At 33.6% G+C, this 21896-nt stretch overlaps 1 protein-coding gene across 1 annotated transcript; it reads left to right on the top strand.

Annotated features, from left to right (window-relative positions):
• Positions 1 to 372: 372 nt before the first annotated feature.
• Positions 373 to 1050, top strand: LOC139902611 (uncharacterized). Its single transcript, XM_071885217.1, has one exon. The coding sequence runs from the start codon at positions 373 to 375 to the stop codon at positions 1048 to 1050; it is 678 nt and encodes a 225-aa protein (XP_071741318.1).
• The last annotated feature ends 20846 nt before the right edge of the window (positions 1051 to 21896 follow it).

Here is a 21896-nt window from a genome sequence, read left to right on the forward strand (position 1 = left end):
ACCTATAAAAATATAAACAACGAGAGGGTACGCTAATTGCTTAGTGAATGCAATACTTATACATACACATATATAGTTTACCTACAGGCATCCACTTACAATTATCATGCAAACAACGCATAAACGAGCTAGCAATACCAAACATAGAACTAGCAACAACATTAGTATATACATCACCACGAATATAAACTAAACATAACAAGGCATAAACATGCTTAACCATTCACCCGCTATGGTACTACCGACTTGTAGTCAACCAATAACGTCGAGTCCAACTCATAATGATGTCACCGTCTTGTGAATCATCATAAGGTGTCATCGACTTGTGAATCACCCACCAATACATAAGGGGTTACCGACTTGTGAACCACCATGAGGTGTCACCGACTTGTGATTCACCTACCACAACATAAGGGGTCACTAACTTGTGATTCGCAGCGTGTGTCAAGCTCAATTTATAAACCAAATTGGGAGTGGTTGCGTGTTCCTTCAGGTAGAACGTTGAATGAACTATTGGAACTTGAAAATCTTTTAAAAACGGTTCACTTTGATCTCAATACGAGTGAAAAGTGGAAATGGGATCTTGCAAATGATGAGGTTTTCACGATTAAGAAATTGTCTTCTCTCATTGATAAACCTATTCTTGGAAATCCTATTGGTTCGAAAAAAACACTACGAAATAATCTCATTCCCAAAAAGATCGAAATTTTCGCATGGAGAACGTTGAAAAGGAGAATTCCAGTTCGGATTGAACTCGACAAAAGAGGCATTAACTTACATAGTGTTCGGTGCCCCGTTTGTGACGATGATCTTGAATCGGTGAATCATTCCATTGTTTCTTGTAAGTTTGCTTCGGATGTTTGGTCTCGTATTTATAATTGGGGGAAGCTTGGTCCTTGTTCGTGCTCTAATGTCGATATCCTTGAAGGTAACATAGCTCATGCCTCAACTTCGCTTGGTCAAAAAATTTGGCAAGTCGTGGTTTGGGTTTGTGCATATTACTTGTGGAAGAATCGCAATTTGAAGGTTTTTCATAACGAGTCGTGGTAAACTCCGGTCCTAGCGAGTGAAATATTTCGAATGGATTTCGGGTCGTATTAAAGGAAAGAAAATCGATTGGCCTAATTGGCTTGTTAATCCTCATATGTTCCTAAATCTTTAATCATGTAATTTTCGTGTGCTATCTTTGCACACGACTTGTATTTTGTAATTCGTGTTGTTTGGGCCGATCTATCTTGTAACCGGTGCCTTGTATTGTAATTTTCGTTTTTAGTGTTATATATATTACCTTGCTTTTCAAAAAAAAAAAAAATTAAGTAGCACCAACTTAGAATACTTGACTTTGTAACCTCTGTAATTCTCTGTATTTTTTCTAGCTCCTTGCTAGTTTTTTAATAAAATCAACCGTTTTCAAAAAACAATCATATATATGACCATCGATGTTAAAGCGAAGGGGAACAAAATACTATTAATTTTTACTACGAAATACTATTAAATACGATACAATTTTACACAAGTTATTTATTTATTTATAGAGTGGAAATACCTAAACCTTGCTACAACACTTATAGGCAGTGTACCTAATCGTACAGTAGTGTAGTTTTTAGTAAGTCCGGTTCGTTCCACAGGGAGCTAGCCAAGTTTAACGCTATATTTTTAAAACTATATTTGTAAATATATATATATATATATATATATATATATATATATATATATATATATATATATATAAGTAGTATTATTATTATAAAGGGGGTTTTTACCGTTTAATGACCGGTTTGTCGATTTTAAAACTTTAGTCGCAGTTAAAACCTAATGTAAAATATTAAAAATATAAAAGACTTAATTTAAAGCGTAAAGTAAATAACGATAATAAAATTGCGATAATTAAAAGTGCGATAAATAAATTGACAGTAAATAAAAGTTGCGATAATTAAAAATTGCGATAATAAAAAGTGCGATAAATAAAATGACAGTAAATAAAAGTGCGATAAAATATGAAATAAAGGAATTATGCTTATTTAAACTTCCATAATTATGATGTTTGACGTGTTGATTTTAGTTTATTACCATGAGTTAATTGTCCTTTGTCCAGGATTATTTGATATGTCCATACGGTTTTGTCCATAATAGTCCATCAGTCATAAATATAAAGTGCGAGAGTCTTCGTCAAATTATCCTTATACCCGAAGTCAAATATTCCAACTAATTGGGGATTCGAACTGTAACAAGGTCTTAATACTTTGTTTAATGAATACACCAGGTTATCGACTGCGTGTAATCTAAGGTTTTATTACTTTATTAACAATTACACCAATTACCCTTGTATGTAATTCACCCCTGTTTCAACAAGTCTATTAACTATTAATCCATCCCCGTGTCCGGTAAAATGAACGATAATTCGTATTTATAGATATCCCGCCCACCGTACCCGATTAAGCGTATGTGGTTATAAATAGATACGTCAAATTGTAATCTTTATATTAAATTAATGAGGTATCGTTTAGTTAATATAAAGCCCATTAATAGCCCATAGTCTAATTTCCACAAGTGTCGTTCTTTTATCCAAACCTCAATTATGGTACAAAGTCCAATTACCCCGTCTTTAATATTTTAGCCCAACATCACGATTACTTCAATTTAAATAAGCATAATAATAACTTAGCTACGAGACATTAATTTAAAAAGGTTGAACATAACTTACAATGATTAATAATAGCGTAGCATTACACGGACAGAATTTCGACTTACACACTTACAATATTCGCTAACATACCCTTATTATTATTAATCTTAAATTAAAATTAAAATTATAAATTATATATATATATATATATATATATATATATATATATATATATATATATCGTATAGAGTGAGAGATAGATTAGAAAAAGGTGTTTTTACTCGTCGAAAAATGCTGAATTTATAGGACCTGGCCAGGAATCTGGCTTCATGCGATCGCATGAAAAATGGTCTTCCAGGCCATGCCATCGCATGGCCAGCTGGATCAGGCCACCTACTTTTGTTTACTTGTTTTGCCGACGTTTTATTATATAATATAATATATATATAATTTTAAGAATTATTTATATATTATATTGTTTACTTGTAATTTTAGCTCCTTTGCGTCGCGCGTTGAAAGTTGGTTCATGTCCCGGTTTCGGATTTTCGAACGTCCTTGCGTACAATTTAATATCTTGTATTTTGCGTTTTGCGGCTCGTACTCTTGTAATTTTGAGACGTTTCTCATCAATAAATTGAACCACTTGAATTATATCTTGTACATTTGAGCTTTTTGGTCATTTGCATCTTCAAATCGTCGTTTTCTTCTTTTGTCTTCGCACTTATTTATTTAAACGAATATTACATAAAAATAGAACAATTACAACTAAAAGCTTTACATATTGGAAGGATATTGTGCCTAAATATATGTTCATTTGGAGCACTATCAAATATCCCCACACTTGAGCGTTGCTTGTCCTCAAGTAATACAGAACTTGAAATTAAATCACACTTCACTCGAATCACTTTTTTATTCTCACACTTTATACATCAGTGATTTTGATACGGCGGTATAAACAATGGTAGTAACGATGTGGTTTACAGTCCCACATGAATATAAAAATTTAGATCCTTTAGGAAATTGGATCTTTATGAAAACATTTGATCTTTTGAAAATTCAATCTAGCTTTTACCCTAGATAAGTTTTCCGGAATAACCCTTCACCGGTGTTTGCAAAATGTTTTTGTGGATTTTGTGGGTTTCAGATTTTAAAATTTTAGCACAAAACTTGCGGTTTTGTGTCACCCACTTGCTAACCTTGTATTAGGAAAGCAACACGTCCAGTATACTTGTTCTGTATATTACCTTTCGGTAAACTACCGTCCGGTTATAAAGGAAAGCGTTGAACAAGCAACTGTTAAGGCAATGTCTAATGACATGTAGATGTTCATGGTCTAAAACGTGTCGGATGCAATTACTATCCTATGTAGGAGCAATAGTAAAGATCACCCTATAATTTTTCGGTCTGGCATAAGGTCCTGTCTTCGACCATGCTATGCAACCACTGTTCTTACGGTTGACACCCGATTTGGTTCAGGTAACCTAATGATTTCCAGGTGAATTCCTAGGATTTTACATTCAATGGTAATGAACGCATTGAAAATAGGTTTTCAGAAAACAAATTGGTTTTAATTTGATCAAAATATTTTCTCGTTCAAGCTCGAGTTTAGATATCATCGAATTCCATGAGTTTGAATTCTCAATCTTTAAGGTCAATTTCAAGGATTGAGTAATATCAGGCTTAAAAGCTGATTTTTAATCTTTAAGGAGATTATCCTTTTCTGGGGGTCTGATTCATTAGTCTTATCAAGCTAATTTGCACGGCGCCCTCCCTATTTTACGAGATAGATCCTCTCATGGATAGGATAAGTCTGACCACTTGGCGACCCTGTTTGATGCTGAGGTCCGTGGATTTCCTGCTGATTTTAGAGATGACTTTTCTAGATTTTTCGTCAACCTACAGCTGGTCTGGTCGACAACTTCCTGACCTAAATCAAGAAGCACGTGTCTTTTTCGGAAGACTTTACTTCCTTTTAATGATGCATCGTGTAGATCCATCTTTCTTTCAAATATATTACAGTAAATTAGGTAAAACTGATTAAAATCGTCCAAAACAAAAGTACCTGTAATAATCTTGTACAAGCATATGTGATATGTGTTTTAAATAACTTGGTAAATTCTTCCCACACTTAGCTTTTATTTATTTTTTTCTTTGCCTTTTTATTCTCCTCTATTCCATTTTAAATGAATTCTAACGTTTTGGGTTGTTTCTCCATTTATATTCTCTCCGAGGTAACAATAATTTCGGTATTAACACCTAGTTTTATCATTCATAAATATGTATAAACATGATTTTGAATTCATTTAGTTAAAAATTTTTCAAATTTTCACAAAATTTGGCAAATAAACCAAGTGCAAACCTGAGAGAATTTATAACCCTTCCCCACACTTGAGATCATGCAATACCCTCATTTGCATGAAATCAGACTATAATTATAAATTTATGAGGGTGATTAGTGTAGAAAAGTGATTAAAAATAACAAGTTTGCAAACATATTGTTTTATATCACATTTGATATTTTACGTCTTGTCGTTAAAATTAGTAGCTTTTGCTGAACTTAATGTCAGTCTTTGAAAGTGCGATGTTTTACCCTGTTTTGTAAATAAGATAAACTACAAACATACATGATATTTTTATTAGTATATATTATATATATATTTTTATAAAATCTTTAGTTATTAAAACAATTTAAATGAATAATTTTTTAAAATTTTGTTTCCTTTTACTTTAGGTAGTTTCGGTATGTTTACCTAGTCCGTCCCTTGACAAAATTTGAAATTTGTCATTTTTAAAGCGATTGTTTTAAAAGCAAAGATTTTTTGGGTTTTTTTTTAATTTTTTTTTTGATATACTTTAGATCAATAAAATTAAAAATAATGATAACAAAATTTTTCGCCCCGCCCTCGGATAAAGCAATTTCGGTTCCATGACCTAGTCATCAACTTACGATGAATTTTAGAAATCATTTTTTTAAACTTAATGAGATAAAGTAATTTTTGTTTGTTTTTAAATTCACACAAAACTTAAATTTAAAAATGCATATTAATTTCATAGAAAACCTACAAAACAAAAATTCAGAATGGAGGGAGAAAACTAGTTCTTTAGTGTCTCCTAGTGGAAAAGACCAATCGAATTCCATTCTCGGAACTACACGAGAACAGAACAACTAACTCTAGACAGCGTTTTCTTTTTAGAACATTTGAATCTCCCCACACTTAGGTAGCTGTGGTGTCGAAATTGCGATTAACTTCATTGTCAATTTCTTTTGGACCATAATCAACTTGCATATCTGTGACTTTTGCTTTAAGCCATTGGTCGGATTCCTGTGTAATATCCACAAATTCAACTAGTTTCGCCTTTTTTTTAGGCGATAGATTGGATACTAACCAGTTACATAACTTAAAGTTCCCCTTGATTCTAGCATCGCGAATCCATTTAATAAGTTTCTTCATTGAACTATTAATAACGGGGTCATTTAATTTTGTATCAACAACGGGGTTCTTTGTTATCGGGTCATCATTAGGTGTTACTTCATTTTCCCCACACTTAGGCGTTTTATTATTGTTAAGCACTACCGTTGGAGTTGGTAAAACAATGTGGTTCTTATCGATCGTTTTTATTGGTTCAACGGTTTTGGTTGGTGGAGATTTAGACTTTCGACTCATAAAGGTGATCGATTTGTCACCATCACTAAGTGTCATTCTACCCTCTCTTACATTAATGAACGCCTTGGTGGACGCTAAAAATGGTCGACCTAAAATTAGAGGAATGTTTGAGTCCTCTTGTATGTCAATGACAATAAATTCGACTAGAAAGGTTAAATTACCTACTTGGACGGGTAGCTTGTCAGCAATTCCAACTGGGTGCCTAATGGTTTGATCAAAGAGTCGGATACTCATCTCTGTTGGACTTAACTCACCTACTCCTAATCTCTTATATAATGAAAGAGGCATTATACTCACACTTGCACCTAAATATGCTAGTGCATCATACATGACACAATCACTAAGTAGACAAGGAACAATAAATTCACCCGGATCACCCAACCTTGGTGGAGGTTTTGGTGGAACTATCTTTACCGGGTTTACTTTTACGGTTTTTGTTTCTTGCACTTTCTTATTCTTATTCTTCTTCTTCTTTCTTTAGGTATCACAAACTTTATTACCTATCACTTGCTCATACTCAACTCCTTTTCTTGGAAACGGGATAGGTGGTCTGTATGGTGCCACCACTGGCTTTACATACTCGGTTGGTGGTGGTGGTGGTGGTGTAACTTCTTCATTGTTACTCACATCTAAAACCTTCCCATCTTCTGGAGCTGGTTTTTCAGAATTTGTTGATACCATATTAACATTCTCATTCCGAGGATTTACTTTAGTATCACTCGGTAGATTTCATTGTTCCCTCTCACTCATCATGCTAGCAAGAGTACCTACGTGTTTTTCTAGATTCAAAATGGAAGCTTGTTGAGTTCTTAATGACTGATCAAACCTCTCATTTGTTTGGGTTTGAGATGTAATAAATTGTGTTTGAGATTCCATTAGCTTTGCCATCATTTCTTCTAGATTTGACTTTTTCTCTTTGGTTTGTTGTGGTGGTTTATATAAGCTAGGTCTTTGTTAATAGAAAGTGTTGTTTTGAGTTGCTTGGTTATTCGGACCTTGTTGGTTATACGAGTTATTGTTTGGCCCATTTGGATTGTAAAGAATGTTTTGATCTCGATTGAAGTTTGGCCTTGGTGGTTGATAATTATTTTGATAATTATTTCCCGGCCTTTGGTTCATGTAGGAAACATTATCACGTTGTTCCATCGTTTGTTCATTGTGACAATCTTTCGTTAAGTGTGGTCCACCGCATTGCTCACAACTGATTCGTATTGTGTGAATATCTTTATTCATCTTTTCCATTCGTCTCTCGAAAGCATCTATTTTTGCGAAAACGGAATCAAAGTCATGGCTAGAATCGGCTCTAGCCGCTTTAGATGAACAAAAGATATCTTTTTCCTGGTACCACTCATGCGAGTGGGAGGCTGTGTTATCAATGATTTTGTAAGCTTCAGTTGCGGTTTTCTTCATAATGGAACCACCAGCTGTTATGTCGATGTCTTTTCGTGTAGCAACGTTGACACCTTGGTAGAATATTTGTACTATTTGATAAGTGTCTAAACCATGTTGCGGACATCCTCTTAACAACTTTCCAAATCTTGTCCACGCCTTATATAGAGTTTCATTTGGCTTTTGCGTGAACGTAACTATTTCTCCTTGAAGTCTCACAGCTTTAGATGCCGGAAAGAATTGTTTAAGAAAATTTTCAACTAAAACATCCCATGTATCAATCGCCCCTTCAGGTAACGATTCTAACCAATCTTTGGCTTCTCCCTTTAAAGTCCATGGAAATAACATGAGATAGATATGTTCATCCTCAACTTCTCTGATTTTAAATAGAGTACATATCCTATTAAAGTTTCGAAGATGTTCGTTTGGATCTTCTTTTGGCGTATCACTATATTGGCATTGATTATTTACCATGTGTAGGATTTGTCCCTTGATTTCATAATCTGGCGCATTAATATCTGGCTTAATAATGGCGTGACCTTGGCCTTTGCGTGTGGCTCTTATTCGATCTTCCATACTTAGAGGTTCCGTTACTTCCATAATTGAAATTGTTGAATACGAATCACTAGAGGATTCTGATTTAACGGTTTGTAGTTCAGGAGGAATGATTAGTGGTTCTGGATCTTGGAATTGTCCTTGAATATCCTCCGGGTTTTCAATTTTGAGGTCGGGTTCAAAAAATGGATTATCGGAAATTTGAATTGGAGTACTTGGTCGACTAGATGATGATTCTAAAGAAAAATCAACGGCGACAATGTTGGCTAGATGTCTTGATCGAGTTACAGGTGGTGAACGTATGAAAGGTGGTGAAAGTTTTGCTCGGTGCATTCACTGAATATCCTATTAGTTAATAAAGATAAAAATTATATAAGTTATCAAGCTAATAGACTTTTCTGATTTTGCCCACGTTTCGAATAGCCAATAGATGCAGCAGGTAGCCAGGACCCTTTAAATCGGAAGCCCACAACTCACCACTAACAAATCCAACTATTACTACGAACCAGAAAATTTTGGATGTCTATCAATTTAACCGCTTAAAATAATTTTTCGTTGAAATTTAAAGAAGAAATAGAAAATTCTATGTCCTAAAACTAGAGCGTCGAGAAATAAGAAAGAAAAAGAGTGCGTCGAAAAAGGTCAAAAATAAAAGGTCGAAAAATAAACGTCGAAAAATAATAAAAATGCAGCGTCGAAACTTAAAAGTCTAAAAACTAAATATTAAAACTTACGTCTAAAGGTATTAAAACTTAAAAGGAATTCTATATCTAAAACGGTAATAACTTAAAAAGGTACTAAAATTTTAAATACTAAAGCAATAAGCGACGTCGTAAAATTCTAAAGCGCCTAAGTCTTAATCTAAAGAAAAAGCACTTAAGAAATTTTACGGCAAAGCCTAAAAATCTAGAAATAAAAATAACTACGGTAAAAACTAGACTTAAAACTAATTACGAATGAAAAATATACAAATTACGAATTAAACGATTAAAATATACAATATATAAAAAGATATAAAAGTGATAAAATTACAATTTTATAAAAATATTATTTTTATATTATTATTTTATAAAAGTATTAATTTTAAAACTAATTAAAACTTAAAATACAAATTAATTAATAAAAACTAATTAATTAATTAAAACCCTAATTAGGGTAAAAAATAATAATAATTATTAATACTCCGTAATTAATGCTGTCGGCAGAGGTATCAGGCGTGTCAGATAGGATCATGCGATCGCATGAGTTCTACGTGTATGGGCCATGCGATCGCATGGATTCAGATTCCAGGCCAGGTCTTGGGCTGCTACAGTGTAGTGGCCCGTATACTTTTAATTATTTTTTTTCTGTTTTTAATTTATATAAAATATTTAAATAAATAAAAACTTATATTTTAAAAACTACCTATTAGTTTTTTTAACTAAAAAAAAATACAAACTTTTTAATAAAAAAACGTAAATATATATATATATATATATATATATATATATATATATATATATATATTTTCTTTTTCTTGTTTTTATATTTTTGATATTTAAAACGTATTTTTACAAAAGTAAATTAATACTTGATAAAAATCTCTTTTTTTTTATAGCGTTTCGCTTCGTCGAGTCCCTGGCAGCGGCGCCAAGTTATTTATTTATTTATAGAGTGGAAATACCTAAACCTTGCTACAACACTTATAGGCAGTGTACCTAATCGTACAGTAGTGTAGTTTTTAGTAAGTCTGGTTCGTTCCACAGGGAGCTAGCCAAGTTTAACGCTATATTTTTAAAACTATATTTGTAAATATATAAATAAATAAATATATATATATATATGTATATATATATATATGTATATATATATATATATATGTATATATATATGTATATATATATATGTATATATATATATATATATATATATATGTATATATATATATATATATATATATAAGTAGTATTATTATTATAAAGGGGGTTTTTACCGTTTAATGACCGGTTTGTCGATTTTAAAACTTTAGTCGCAGTTAAAACCTAATGTAAAATATTAAAAATATAAAAGACTTAATTTAAAGCGTAAAGTAAATAACGATAATAAAATTGCGATAATTAAAAGTGCGATAAATAAATTGACAGTAAATAAAAGTTGCGATAATTAAAAATTGCGATAATAAAAAGTGCGATAAATAAAATGACAGTAAATAAAAGTGCAATAAAATATGAAATAAAGGAATTATGCTTATTTAAACTTCCATAATCATGATGTTTAACGTGTTGATTTTAGTTTATTACCATGAGTTAATTGTCCTTTGTACTGGATTATTCGATATGTTCATACTGTTTTGTCCATAATAGTCCATCAGTCATAAATATAAAGTCCGAGAGTTTTCGTCAAATTATCCTTATACCCGAAGTCAAATATTCCAACTAATTGGGGATTCGAACTGTAACAAGGTCTTAATACTTTGTTTAATGAATACAACAGGTTATCGACTGCGTGTAATCCAAGGTTTTATTACTTTGTTAACAATTACACCAATTACCCTTGTATGTAATTCACCCCTGTTTCAACAAGTCTATTAACTATTAATCCATCCCCGTGTCCGGTAAAATGAACGATAATTCGTATTTATAGATATCCCGCCCACCGTACCTGATTAAGCGTATGTGGTTATAAATAGATACGTCAAATTGTAATCTTTATATTAAATTAATGAGGTATCATTTAGTTAATATAAAGCCCATTAATAGCTCATAGTCTAATTTCCACAAGTGTCGTTCTTTTGTCCAAACCCCAATTATGGTACAAAGCCCAATTACCCCGTCTTTAATATTTTAGCCCAACATCACGATTACTTCAATTTAAATAAGCGCAATAATAACTTAGCTGCGAGATATTAATTTAAAAAGGTTGAACATAACTTACAATGATTAATAATAGCGTAGCGTTACACTGACAGAATTTCGACTTACACACTTACAACATTCGCTAACATACCCTTATTATTATTAATCTTAAATTAAAATTATATATATATATATATATATATATATATATATATATATATATATATATATATATCGTAGAGAGTGAGAGATAGATTAGAAAAAGGTGTTTTTACTCGTCAAAAAATGCTGAATTTATAGGACCTGGCCAGGAATCTGGCTTCATGCGATCGCATGAAAAATGGTCTTTCAGGCCATGCGATCGCATGGCCAGCTGGATCAGGCCACCTACTTTTGTTTTCTTGTTTTGCCGATGTAACAACCCGAGTTTTTTCGTTAAAACTTCCGTTAAATACTTGACGATCGTTAGTTAAATCATACAATTTTCATACGCCAATTTTTTTTTCCAGAATAGTTAACATTGGCTACGTGAAACTTTTCCGTATTTAAAGTAATTAAATGAATACTTGATCCTTACTGGATTAGTTGAATTAATATGTTATATTAATTAGTGAACTTAATTCGGTTGACGAATTAAACTAGAAACGAAACGATTAAAGTTAATCGCCTAGAAAACTTTTCAGTTAACGGAACTCAGAAAAACGATAGAATAATTATTCTTAATAATTATTGAACTTATGAAAGAAATTTAATTTATTATTTACTTAATGAATTAAACACGGTGATTTTGTTTCAACGACTAGTTAACGTTCCGGAGATTCGGTACGGTTAATGGCACTCGAAACGAACCACGCGCGAACAAGCTTTTACACAAAACGAGCCCGAGACCCGAGCCCGAGGCCACATGGCCATGACCTCATACCTCATCATCCTTGGTCCCATGAGTAGCCAATGCATATTGACTATTAGTTTAGGCCCATGTTTGTTGACTTTTGGTTGTTTAGGACACTAACTATATTCTCTTAATTTCTAAGTAACAAGAGAACATATCCCATTCTTTTTCCTATCATTCTTGCTCCATGATTACAGCCCTATACACACCAAATAATCCCATACCTTCATCCCTACAATTCTCCATCAAGTTTTGATCTCTTGTTTTTGCTTCTTTGATCAATATTGTTGCTTGCATCGTTCTCTACGCGTTTGTATAAACGATTTTGTGATCAAAGGTATAAACACATAAACTCTAATCTCTAAAATCAGATTCTTATTAAGGTTTCATGGATTAGGTTGTCTATTGCTCAAGTCTTGATGTTTGATGAATACTAGATGCGATAAATTGCTCGTCTTGATTGTTTTATGCGAAAACCGAATTTGTATTTGATGTGTACAGTAATTTTAATTTTTCAATTGTATGATATTATATTATAATTAGATTCCTTGCGAAAAACTATTGATTTTAGGCTTTGGATTCGCTTAATTTCATTTCCGGATGATCAAGTTATGGCCAATTGAAATTAACGTTGTGTTTTTGTGATTGATCAGAAATCTGGGTTTGATAGACCACCAACTGAATTGTGAAATTTATACCATTGGATAGGTAATTAAAAAACACTCAGTTTACACTAGGATATCATGTCGTTTGCTTATGTAAAACCCGAGATATGCTTGAATTAGTGTAAAAGTAGTTTTATACAGCACTTGCATGAAAACGACCTTGTATGATAAAATGTGTTAGCTTCTGTGATTAAAGCTTTGCATATTTGAAATATACACAAAAAATAATTCATCTTTCATGTAGATATTATAGGCTAATTGTATCTAGATCTTCGGCTAATCACGTGCGAATGTGACTAGCGAAACTAGAATCGAATCTGTAAATTGCTCTCTGTTTTATACTCTGTGGATTGCGTTTATTGAATGAGCATGTAAGCTTCTGGAATATGAATTTTAACATGATATGTGACTTATTGTTAGTTTATTTCAATCTCTGAAACCTTATTCATTGGGCACAATAGGGCCATACTTTATGTAAATTCTGATTTGAGCTGAAAAACTGAATGTTCAACTTGCATGAATAAACTGTACAAATTGGCTAAACCATAATTACTCAATTTTTGATATGTGTTATTTTAACTTGTTTTTGAACTACATCCACTGGTCTTGTATCAATTGCATGTTCCTAACTCCGGTTATAGCTAAAACCAAATCAGTGCGTGGTCAGAAACTGACTTGGTGAACCCCAAATGTACCCCTTCTGATTCCTGACTTTTAATTATCGTATGAGACCCTGGCCGGACTTTTTGGAATCGATTTTGAGTATACTTATGATCTGGAGTTTTTCATGTTTACTTGAATTTTGTACTATGAGATAATATACTAAGTTTGCTACATGTACATGAACTTTGTGCACAACGATAAACTGAAATTGTGAAATTGACCAATTATGATCTAAAACGTGTTGTTTGACTTAGGTTTGACATGTTGACCAACATTTGGCATAAACCTACTGATGTTGACTTTAGTTGATTACTTTGACCAAGTTTGACTTTCGGTTGACTTTGTTTGACTTGCATGAATTAGTTGACTGTATGTTGACTTCTACTTTGAAACGCGTCGATTCGAGCAATAAGACAACTTATACTATGAAACCATACTTGTTTAAGACATATTTATTGACCAACCTAAATACATATACTTAGGTTGCATTAATCGGCTATAAACCGTACAAGTAAATTGTCCACTTTTCAATCCGAGCTTTATTCAAAGGTGAGTCTACAGTCCCACTTTTTATATATTTTCAGGGATGAGAATACACGCTGTTATACTTATATTATCAAATGCTTTTGTATTGACACGAGTACTATATATGCATATTGAGTTTGTACACAAAGCCTCTAGCTTGAATACTTTAAATACCATCGGTGTAGGCACAATTTAGATGGACGGATCCGTTAGGTTGACAACCTCACCCGCTATAAAAACTGTGGTGCATTTACTTTGAACATTAAGACACTCGTACAAGTGTATAACATTTTTATGAGGTAAAGGCGGGTATAGTGGATTCTATACTCGGGTCATTGCTAGTATTCAGGTGCTCATAGATTATGCAAACGTTTCGCAACTTGGAGTTGTACTTGTAAAATCTCGTGGTCAAGGAAACTAAACTATATTTCTGATAACTGTTTTTCAGATACTATACAACGTTATTTAAAACTGTGATTTACGAAAAAATGAGATAAAACTTGACATGATATTGTCTATGAATATTTGAAACTTGACATGGTATTGTCTACAAATGATTGAAACTTGACATGGTAGTGTCAACAAACTTTTGAAATGGGACACGGAGTTGTCTAACTTTTTGGTTCAAACCTTGGTGGTCTTCCACTAATAACCGTTTTCGAAATGTATTTCTTAAACATACTGTATTGTTTACCTAAAACCTGTAGATTCACTCAACATTGTTGTTGATCCGTTTTACGTATTTTATTCTCAGGTATTAATTGCTTCCGATGTAGAATATTGCTGTTACATAGAAGTCAAGCCAAGCACTGGGACCAGAGTTAACATTCTGTTAAAGGGATTTTTGACGGGGTGTTACAGATGGTACCAGAGCTGGTTTAACCTTAGCTGTAAAGGTAGTTATCGTTACGCGATCCGGCTGTCACGTCGGGCACCTGAACGGACTATGCTTTTTGGCGGGTTAATCGTAACGGGGGTTCTCACAGTGTAACCTGTGACAAAGCATTGGCTCTTACCCCTTGCGATCCCTTTGGAGGAGGGTTGGCCGGCTTGGCAGAGATGCGGGCTGTAAAATCAGTGTCTGAGGTACGCTCAGTGGTCACCCTGTCCACAGGAAAGGCACTGGGTGGGTATTTACCCCATCTTTAATGGTATTAAAGATGGTATCAGAGCGTTGGCTATAAGGAACTAGGATACATTAGTGTGTCTAACAGTAGGGCGCATTAGTGAAGTCTAGTCTATAGCCGTGTGTCTTGGATGACTTTTATACACCATACCTGCACTATTTGCCTCACAATACGACATGTAAGGCTACACATTACATCACGTACATATACACCCTATACCCATATGATATGGACTTGAACTAAACGTTATACTACGAATCACATACGTACACGCGACGCGAGATTTAACTAAATTAAGTTGATTACGCCATCTTGAACTTATGGAGTGATGTCGAATGGAAATGTGAGATAGCGTAATGTAATGACCGGGATTACATTACGGTAACTCATATAGAAGTTCCGACATCGCAAAATAAGGAATAGGGAATGAGTCAAGTAGGTTACTTGAATAAATACCATTTAGAACATAAACCGTTTAATTTCAAATATGAGTAGAAATTTACATTGTACGATTTAATTGTTATTATAACCTATAAGGAGCGTGTAATCACGTCACAATTCGTCACTACCCGACACTGTCTGTCATCCCTGATTTCTACTTGGCACTACGAAGACACTGCCTGGACATACTCATCATCTTATACCACTACTCCTTGCTATTTTTTGTTGCTTACTACGACTCAACGCTGCCTCTCACTACTAGTCGTGACCGATCACTACTTCTCACTGCTTATCATTTTTGATCCACCGACATCTTACTGCAATTATTGCGTAAATGGAGTATAGACAAATCATATCTTATCATATCTATCCAATAGACTTTGTCTAAACACTTTTCCTAAATTTCCTCCGTAAAATACGGAAATCTTTTTGCTATATATACGTATATCGAGGAGACGAATATATCATTCAGTATTCAACACCCATTCATAATAAAAACCCTTTATCCAATCATATAATATGGATTCCTCTTGATTCCTCGAACTCCTCGAGCTCCAATGGCAGCATAACCGGAACGAACGAACCAATTAGTCATCATCAATTCTGGATGAATTGGGGATGGGTTTGTAGTCAACTCAATCAATGGAGACAAGAAGAAGGTGATCCCTTCCACCAACCGAATTCACCTCTTGGTGAAGAACCTGAAGCACTTACCGGCGAACCAATTCGGAACACCATTTTCACCCTCATTTCCAGGATATCCTGCCACGAATATCTAATATCCAGAATTCTAGATCTTATTCATCCACTTGTCCGAACCGCCAATCATCCCGGAATAGTAGAAGAAGTCAACGAGCTTCGCGCTCGAGTAGTGGCTCTGGAGAATATGGTGCGAAATCTAAGAGCATCAGCAGCACCAGCAGCATAACCAGCACCACTAGTACCATCAACATCACCACCAACAGCATCAGCTTCACCAACAGCATCAGCTTCCCACACCTCAACATCACACTCGGTACTTCGGATATCAACATCATACGCCCCATAGATACCAAGGAATATTAGTAATTGTGAGTTAAGATGTATTGACTCATTCTTCCTGGAATATATATATATATATATATATATATATATATATATATATATATATATATATATATATATATATATATATATATATATATATATGTATGTATGTATACTTTATATATATATATATATGGTTTGGAACAATAATAAATCTTTTCGTACTAAGCTATTACGTATGAATCTTACCAAGTATGTAACAGACTCGTCCCACATCGGTGGGAGAGGAAAACAAAGCACTCCTTATAAGGGTGTGGATACCTCTTCTGGTATGACGCGTTTTGAGGGTGTTTACCCGAGAAAGCAAATCCGTGAGGTAGAAGTGCGATCCGGGGTTGTACTCGTGCGCGGGTAGCTCGTCGGTGATCGGCTTGTGTCCAAAGTGGATAATATCATACTACGGGCTGATGGTGATGTTACTTATGGTATCAGAGCTGGGGCCCACATCGATGTGCACTGCGGGGATGCAGTGTCCCGAAGGGGGGAGAGTTGTGACAGACTCGTCCCACATCGGTGGGAGAGGAAAACAAAGCACTCCTTATAAGGGTGTGGATACCTCTTCTGGTATGACGCGTTTTGAGGGTGTTTACCCGAGAAAGCAAATCCGTGAGGTAGAAGTGCGATCCGGGGTTGTACTCGTGCGCGGGTAGCTCGTCGGTGATCGGCTTGTGTCCAAAGCGGACAATATCATACTACGGGCTGATGGTGATGTTACTTAGTATGTACTACTTGGTTAAATCATATCATCAATATGCTATGACGTACATCCTTCGTTAATGACTTAACAATCATTAATCACTGCTTCAGCACAATAAACTCCATTTCATAATAAACTAAGTGTATTATTCAAATACATTTTTGATTTTTCACTTCTATTTTCGATGTACTCGAAACTTTCTAGAAAACATTATTCGTGCCTTGTAAATTTCACAAGAACTCCACGAGCATCAATATCATATACCGAGGTATATCAATAAACAACGAACGATGAAGTATTAATTCATAACTTCATTAGCAAAATATTTCGCGACAATTATGAAATCTCTAAGGCTTTGGAGATTATCTTCAACCGTAAATCAAATGAGTTTAATACTATATTAACTCATTAAATCCATGATTACATTTGAAGAATAAATACGAATATATATCTTCATAAAAATTGTAATTAAAAACCCTTCTGTACAAACTGTAAATTGTAAAAATATTTACCGAGTAGGTAAAACCCGAGAAATATTTATATCTCACATTAATATGTTACATTATATATTCTTCAAATTCTGATTCAATAATCAGTAACTATACTAATTACACTCACAAGATATGTGTATCCGTTCACTAAAGAACAACTACTACATATTATGATTTTGACGTATCGGAATCTAAGTAAAGCTTTAGCAAGTGTTATCTTCCTAAAGATCACTACATTCATGAATTATATTCATTTGTATTCTATGATGAATTATCACATCAAACCATCGAAATTATCATTCATTACTTTTGAAATCAACAACGCCTATTCGTCAACCATTAGATCCGTTAATGATTACAATCAGCGTTTAATCATCTAAAAATAAAATCTCTTGAAACCATCTCGGATTAGTAACCAACGATTCAGATTCGTTAACCTTGAGAATGCTGACGAAGCAGCAAAAGCTATAGATGGTCTTAATGGCCAAAAGTTTGATGATAAAGAATAACGTATTGAAAAAGCTCAGATTTGAAACTGAAAAACGGATTGAGCTAACCATGAAGGAGACCAAGGACAAATACAAGGACCAAACCTTATATTTAAAGAATCCAGGTAATTCTGGATCCGATGATATCTTTAGAGAATATCTCGCTCCGAAGTCATGCTGAATTTCTAATGGAAGATGATGATTCACAGACCTTACAATCATCATGAACCATGTTACATAACTCTTTCATTCTATTTAACTACTAAACATATCAAGGAAATATATTTCTTGATGATTCGGTCTTTTTCGAATATTCTGGTAATTTGACAAATCAAATCGTGCTATTACCTTTCCTTTCTACCTTGTATATTATGATCATTCGAAACTCCATACCTACGAATTCTGGACCATTACTTGCTTGATTTAAAGTCGAGAAGAGAAAACAAGGTGAAAACGGATACTATGACGATGAACAACGAATGTTTTTGCATCATCATCGGCTATTGATCCGTATTATTTGACCATGTATAGAAGAACAAGTTGAAGATCTTCTTAGATAAAAAGCATGAGTCTTCAAAAAATAGGTCAGAATATAAAAGGCAACAAACATGGAAGATCATAAACCATTTATATCAATAAGTATTGAAAAACAGAGGAGTGGTAGAATTAAAAATACGGTCACCCCTAGAGCATTATAGAAGAACAGAGATTCTTCTGGTGGTAGACTAAAAAGAAGAATGACTGCATACACAGTCAAAATAGTAACAAAAATCAAGAGCGGATGAAGCATCTTCACAAAATTTTCGAAAATAGAATTTTGAAAGTAAGAAGATTGAGGTTGAGAAAATAAGGACGCAGAGATGATTAATTTATATCAAAACATTTTACCATAGCAACGCGTCAGCCGATTAAGATAATCGTATTAAATCAAAAAGAAAAGGATTCTAATTTCCTTAATTACCGGATCCAAATCTCACATATTTCAAACGATTATATTCAAATCCCTTAAATTTAGGAGATTCAATAGTGATTACATCAAAAAGTCAAGGCGGACAACTATTACTTCAATACATCCGTTAGTGACATGTTCAGTCGTATTTTTACACGTAACCGAATCATTTCATTCATATTCTTGATGATAAGAAATTCCATACACTTAACTCGTATTCATTACGAAACCGAACGGACCTTAGAAGTCCATCCGTATAGAGATCTCGAAAGATTATTTAATCTTATCATATTATTTGACGAAACACTCGTATATGAACAAATTCTTTTACTAAAAGAATGTATGAAGGCTTACGTCTGGAAAGACAAACTATTCAAGCCAAGTATAAACTTTATTTGCAAACTTAGTTATAGAATTCAAGCTCACGTTGAAACGTGGATTTCTAATGATACGAAAATATTTTATTTTCATCAATAACTGCCATCATCCAAATTTCGGGACGAAATATTCAATAACAGGTGGGTAATGTAACAACCCGAGTTTTTCCGTTAAAACTTCCGTTAAATACTTGACGATCGTTAGTTAAATCATACAATTTTCATACGCCAATTTTTTTTTCCAGAATAGTTAACAGTGGCTACGTGAAACTTTTCCGTATTTAAAGTAATTAAATGCATACTTGATCCTTACTGGATTAGTTGAATTAATATGTTATATTAATTAGTGAACTTAATTCGGTTGACGAATTAAACTAGAAACGATACGATTAAAGTAAATCGCCTAGAAAACTTTTCAGTTAACGGAACTCAGAAAAACGATAGAATAATTATTCTTAATAATTATTGAACTTATGAAAGAAATTTAATTTATTATTTACTTAATGAATTAAACATGGTGATTTTGTTTCAACGACTAGTTAACGTTCCGGAGATTCGGTACGGTTAATGGCACTCGAAACGAACCACGCGCGAACGAGCTTTTACACAAAACGAGCCCGAGACCCGAGCCCGAGGCCACATGGCCATGACCTCATACCTCATCATCCTTGGTCCCATGAGTAGCCAATGCATGTTGACTATTAGTTTAGGCCCATGTTTGTTGACTTTTGGTTGTTTAGGACACTAACTATATTCTCTTAATTTCTAAGTAACAAGAGAACATATCCCATTCTTTTTCCTATCATTCTTGCTCCATGATTGCAGCCCTATACACACCAAATAATCCCATACCTTCATCCCTACAATTCTCCATCAAGTTTTGATCTCTTGTTTTTGCTTCTTTGATCAATATTGTTGCTTGCATCGTTCTCTACGCGTTTGTATAAACGATTTTGTGATCAAAGGTATAAACACATAAACTCTAATCTCTAAAATCAGATTCTTATTAAGGTTTCATGGATTAGATTGTCTATTGCTCAAGTCTTGATTTTTGATGAATACTAGATGCGATAAATTGCTCGTCTTGATTGTTTTATGCGAAAACCGAATTTGTATTTGATGTGTACAGTAATTTTAATTTTTCAATTGTATGATATTATATTATAATTAGATTCCTTGTGAAAAACTATTGATTTTAGGCTTTGGATTCGCTTGATTTCATTTCCGGATGATCAAGTTATGGCCAATTGAAATTAACGTTGTGTTTTTGTGATTGATCAGAAATCTGGGTTTGATAGACCACGAACTGGATTGTGAAATTTATACCATTGGATAGGTAATTAAAAAACACTCAGTTTACACTAGGATATCATGTCGTTTGCTTATGTAAAACCCGAGATATGCTTGAATTAGTGTAAAAGTAGTTTTATACAGCACTTGCATGAAAACGAATTTGTATGATAAAATGTGTTAGCTTCTGTGATTAAAGCTTTGCATATTTGAAATCTACACAAAAATTAATTCATCTTTAATGTAGATATTATAGGCTAATTGTATCTAGATCTTCGGCTAATCGCGTGCGAATGTGACTAGCGAAACTAGAATCGAATCTGTAAATTGCTCTCTGTTTTATACTCTGTGGATTGCGTTTATTGAATGAGCATGTAAGCTTCTGGAATATGAATTTTAACATGATATGTGACTTATTGTTAGTTTATGTCAATCTCTAAAACCTTATTCATTGGGCACAATAGGGCCATACTTTATGTAAATTCTGATTTGAGCTGAAAAACTGAATGTTCAACTTGCATGAATAAACTGTACAAATTGGCTAAACCAAAATTGCTCGATTTTTTATATGTGTTATTTTAACTTGTTTTTGAACTACAGCCACTGGTCTTGTATTTATTGCATGTTCATAACTCCGGTTATAGCTAAAACCAAATCAGTGCGCGGTCAGAAACTGACTTGGTGAACCCCAAATGTACCCCTTCTGATTCCTGACTTTTAATTATCGTATGAGACCCTGGCCGGACTTTTTGGAATCAATTTTGAGTATACTTATGATCTGGAGTTTTTCATGTTTACTTGAATTTTGTACTATGAGATAATATACTATGTTTGCTACATGTACATGAACTTTGTGCACAACGATAAACTGAAATTGTGAAATTGACTAATTATGATCTAAAACGTGTTGTTTGACTTAGGTTTGACATGTTGACCAACATTTGGCATAAAACTACTGATGTTGACTTTAGTTGACTACTTTGACCAAGTTTGACTTTCGGTTGACTTTGTTTGACTTGCATGAATTAGTTGACTGTATGTTGACTTCTACTTTGAAACGCGTCGATTCGAGCAATAAGACAACTTATACTATGAAACCATACTTGTTTAAGACATATTTATTGACCAACCTAAAT

This window comes from Rutidosis leptorrhynchoides, chromosome 3, assembly GCF_046630445.1.
Source record: "Rutidosis leptorrhynchoides isolate AG116_Rl617_1_P2 chromosome 3, CSIRO_AGI_Rlap_v1, whole genome shotgun sequence".
In the NCBI taxonomy this organism is placed as follows: Eukaryota; Viridiplantae; Streptophyta; class Magnoliopsida; order Asterales; family Asteraceae; genus Rutidosis; species Rutidosis leptorrhynchoides.

Excerpts from the sequence above, each read along its gene's own strand:
- LOC139902611 (XM_071885217.1), top strand. The coding sequence starts at position 373 with ATGAGGTGTCACCGACTTGTGATTCACCTACCACAACATAAGGGGTCA.